Source organism: Propithecus coquereli, unplaced genomic scaffold (assembly GCF_000956105.1).
Source record: "Propithecus coquereli isolate 6110/MARCELLA unplaced genomic scaffold, Pcoq_1.0 Scaffold129, whole genome shotgun sequence".
Taxonomy (NCBI): domain Eukaryota; kingdom Metazoa; phylum Chordata; class Mammalia; order Primates; family Indriidae; genus Propithecus; species Propithecus coquereli.
The window spans coordinates 4,097,459-4,100,887 of NW_012137080.1; the positions used below are offsets into that span (position 1 = coordinate 4,097,459).

General features: G+C 49.3%; 1 protein-coding gene across 1 annotated transcript in view; it reads right to left on the reverse strand.

Annotated features, from left to right (window-relative positions):
• RCOR3 (REST corepressor 3) overlaps positions 1–407 on the reverse strand; it is a 60,450-nt gene extending 60,043 nt beyond the window's left edge. Inside the window, exon 1 of the mRNA XM_012638331.1 lies at positions 44–407. Within this exon, the coding sequence (XP_012493785.1) occupies positions 44–209 (166 nt within the window). The 5' untranslated portion in view covers positions 210–407. The remainder of the gene's footprint in view (positions 1–43) is intronic.
• Between the last annotated feature and the right edge of the window lie 3,022 nt (positions 408–3,429).

The window sequence follows — 3,429 nt, forward strand, 5'->3', positions numbered from 1 at the left end:
AGGGGGGCAGGCGGGCTGGCGGGGAGGAGTTCGAGGCTACCACCGTGCTCGTCGTCGCTGCTGCAGCCGCTCTCGGGCTCCGAGTAGTGCAGCCCGCCGTTGGTGGACGAGGCGCCGCTGCCGCCACCGCCCGCCGGGCTCTTGGCGCTGCCGTTGGCCGATCGGTTCTTCCCCAGTAACTCGGGCCCTTTCTCCATCATGCCGGGCATGGTAGAAAAGGGGAGGGGGAAAGGTGAGGGGAAGAGGTAGGCGTCAGGGTGAAGGGGGAGATGGCTTAGAGCGCGGGCGGGAGGGAAAGGAGGAGGAGGAGACGGCGGCGGCGGCGGCAGAGGAGGAGGAGGAGGGTGTTAATATGGAGCCGCCATAACCGCCCCGGTCCGGCAGTAGCGCAGTCGCCTCACAACAACCCGCCCCGGCCCCGCCTCTCTCCCCTCCTCCCTCCGCCGCCGCCCGCCCCGCGCAGTCCCGGGCACCCCTCTCGGCCGCGCCGCGCTCTACGCCGCCGCCGGTATCACTCCGCCCCGCAGGGAGGTTCCGGCCGTCTGGTGGGGGGTGCAGGGGGCCGAGAGGAAGAGGGGGAGGGGCGGGGAAGCCCCGCTCGCCAAAGGGCCGGGCAACCCCAGCCGAGCGCTAATAAAATCGCCGCCGAGGCGCGGCCGCCGCTCGGGCTTCCTTCCTAGGGGGCGCTCCGGAGCGCGGGCGAGAGGCGCACGCGAGGGAGCGGGACTCTTTGCCCTCTCAGGGCGGAAGGAACGCGGCCAGCCAGAGAAAGGCCCGGCACGACCCAGCAGCCCGAGTCGGGGGGAGCGGCCCCCCTCTTGCAGACCAGGCTGCGAGTTGGGGCTGCCTTGCGGGCTTTGACTGGAGCGGCCCTACCCAGATATCGCGGCGAGTCGGCAGCTCGGCTCCCGGGGCTCCTCCGGCAGCGTGGAGCGGGCGGCGCGCGCTGGCCCGCGGTGCGGTCGCGCAGTCTAACAGGGCGGCCTTGGGGTTCTGAGGCCCAGCCGGCAGGCGTAGACTCGGCCTGAAGGATCTCGACGCTACAATTTTTTTTTCTGAATTTCTCAACTGGGACCTAATCCCCTAGGGAGACTAAGGGTGGTGGGATGAGTTTCCGGAGCAGTGCTCCTCTTCTCCCCCAGCCCTTTTTCTCTGTCTTCCTCTTCCCACCTTTCCTTTTTTCTTTTTTGCTACTTTAATAGTTGGGGAATGAATGCTCTAAGTGGGGAAATAAAATTAGGACGGGGGTGTCCTCGCCCAGTTGGCGCTTTCTCAGTCCGCGCTGACCTGTGGTCATGGCTTGGAGCGACCCGTGGAAAGGGCGGAGTCCTCAAGTAGAGGTGAGGCAAGAGCTGCATTCTGGCCGGGTTTCCAGCCTGGAAGGAGATGTGCTCTGTAATGCTTTTCTAAATTGCGTTAGGCAAAAGGAATAGGAAACTGCAATTCCTTAACCAGATTTGGAGGCATCTGCTGCGTACCAGGCTGCCTGGCATTGGGGGCTATTTATGATTTTCTTTTTTTTTCTTTTTTCTTTCTTTTTTTTTTTTTTCTCATGAGTACGTAGAAATGAGGACTTACTGCGAGTGTCTAGTATGCAGATGTATGCCGAGCGGTGTTTGGGGTCAACGGTGAGATACTGTCCAAACCCTTCAAAATAGATTGTCCTGTAAGAATTCTATTATAGGTCAATGCAGAATGGATCAAACCAGAAGTGAGCCTCTCTGGTCAGAACAAGACCTTACTGAGAGAAATAACATACCTAACTTAGGTATTGAGCCAAAAAAACCCTGGGTAGTAAATGTTTGGCAGGACCCCTTCTAAAGTGGGAAGTCTCCTACGCTTATACTAAACTATCTGGTTCTGGTAGTGAGAATCGTCTCATTTCTCTAGTTAAGCTTGATATGATTCCATTAAATATTCGAATCATACAACTTAAACCTTTTATTCTGTTCCTTTTCTCAGTTAATACAGTTCTGAATATTATTTTAATCCCCATATGGCTTTTCTACAAGGAGAGAATGGCCTGGCCAAATGAAATGAATAGCCATTTCCCTTGACAGTTATATTTTTCATTGTAAATTAATACAGTGGTATTTTGGTTTTTATGCCGGAGCTTCTAATGAACCTGATTCAGCCCCCCTTGTCCTGTAACACGAAAGCCAAGACTGAAACTGAGGGAATCCACCAAGGTGAATGCTACTCTGAGGCCTCCCAGCCCCCCAGCTTTCTAATACCCCAACTTTGCACCACCTCCTAGGCAGTTTTATACAGAAAGGAACCTGCATTTAGATCAGAAGTCAAAACATTGCAAAGATTTGGGGAGCTTTGTAACTAATTTCTGTTTATGGGTAAAACTCTTAAAATGAAAAGATTCCACTCTTGAGTACATCAAAGAGGGCAGAGCAGAGAAGACTGCATTCTACTACTGTTGGGGAAAGAACCTGGGGGAGGAAGAGTATGTCATTTTTAAAGAAGGAAAGCAGGTTTCTGTTTTGCTCCTAAAGAAAAGGCAGATACCTGAAGCTGACTGGGTTCTGAAGAATAATAATGGACCTTAAAATGATTTTCCAACAGTTAGCAAGTACAAAATAGAAAGAGAAAAGATCTAGGGAGAAAGTCGTGGAAGTGCCTATCTATAAGGAGTTAGAGGAAGTTAAGAAGAAGCTGGGCAAGGAAGAAGAAAGCTTTCAGAATAGGTTAATAAACAATGTCCACTGACACAGAGTCATGAGAAGGGTTTAAGAAAAGGCCTTTGGATTTGTTAACTAGAAGAATGTTGGTTATTTTATTTGGTTGATGTTTTTACTGTTTTTTTTTTTAATTTTACTATTTTCATCGTATTTTAAATTTGGAATAGATAATACTTTCTCATAGTTCCAAAGGCAAAAGATAGACGAGGATGTACTTCAATGTTGTATAGAGATCCCAGCAATTGCAAAATGGCAAGGAAAAACGTATAAGGATTGGAAAGAAATGCGTGAATCTGTTACTTGGAGAAACAGTCTATCATATTTTAAACATAAAATTGAAATAATCTACAAAGTATTGAGTGAATTTAGCAAGTTGCTGGATACAATGGTATCTTTTAAAATCAATTGTATTTTTATATACTAGCACTAAACAATTAGTGAATTTTTTAAAAAGTGATACCATGTACAAATGCATCAAAAATTTCAAATACCTAGTGTATTAGTTTCCTTTGGCTGTTGTAACAAATTACCACAAACTCAGTGGCTTAAAACAAACTTACTTTCTCAACGTTCTGGAGGTCAGAAGTCTAAAATCAGACTGTCAACAGGTATGCACTCCACAGGCTCTGGGTGATAATCTGTTCCTTTTTCCAGTTTCTGGTGTCTGCTGATATTTCTTGGCTTGAAGCCACAGCAGTCCAACTTCTCCATCTTTACATTGCCTTCTCCTCTGTATGAG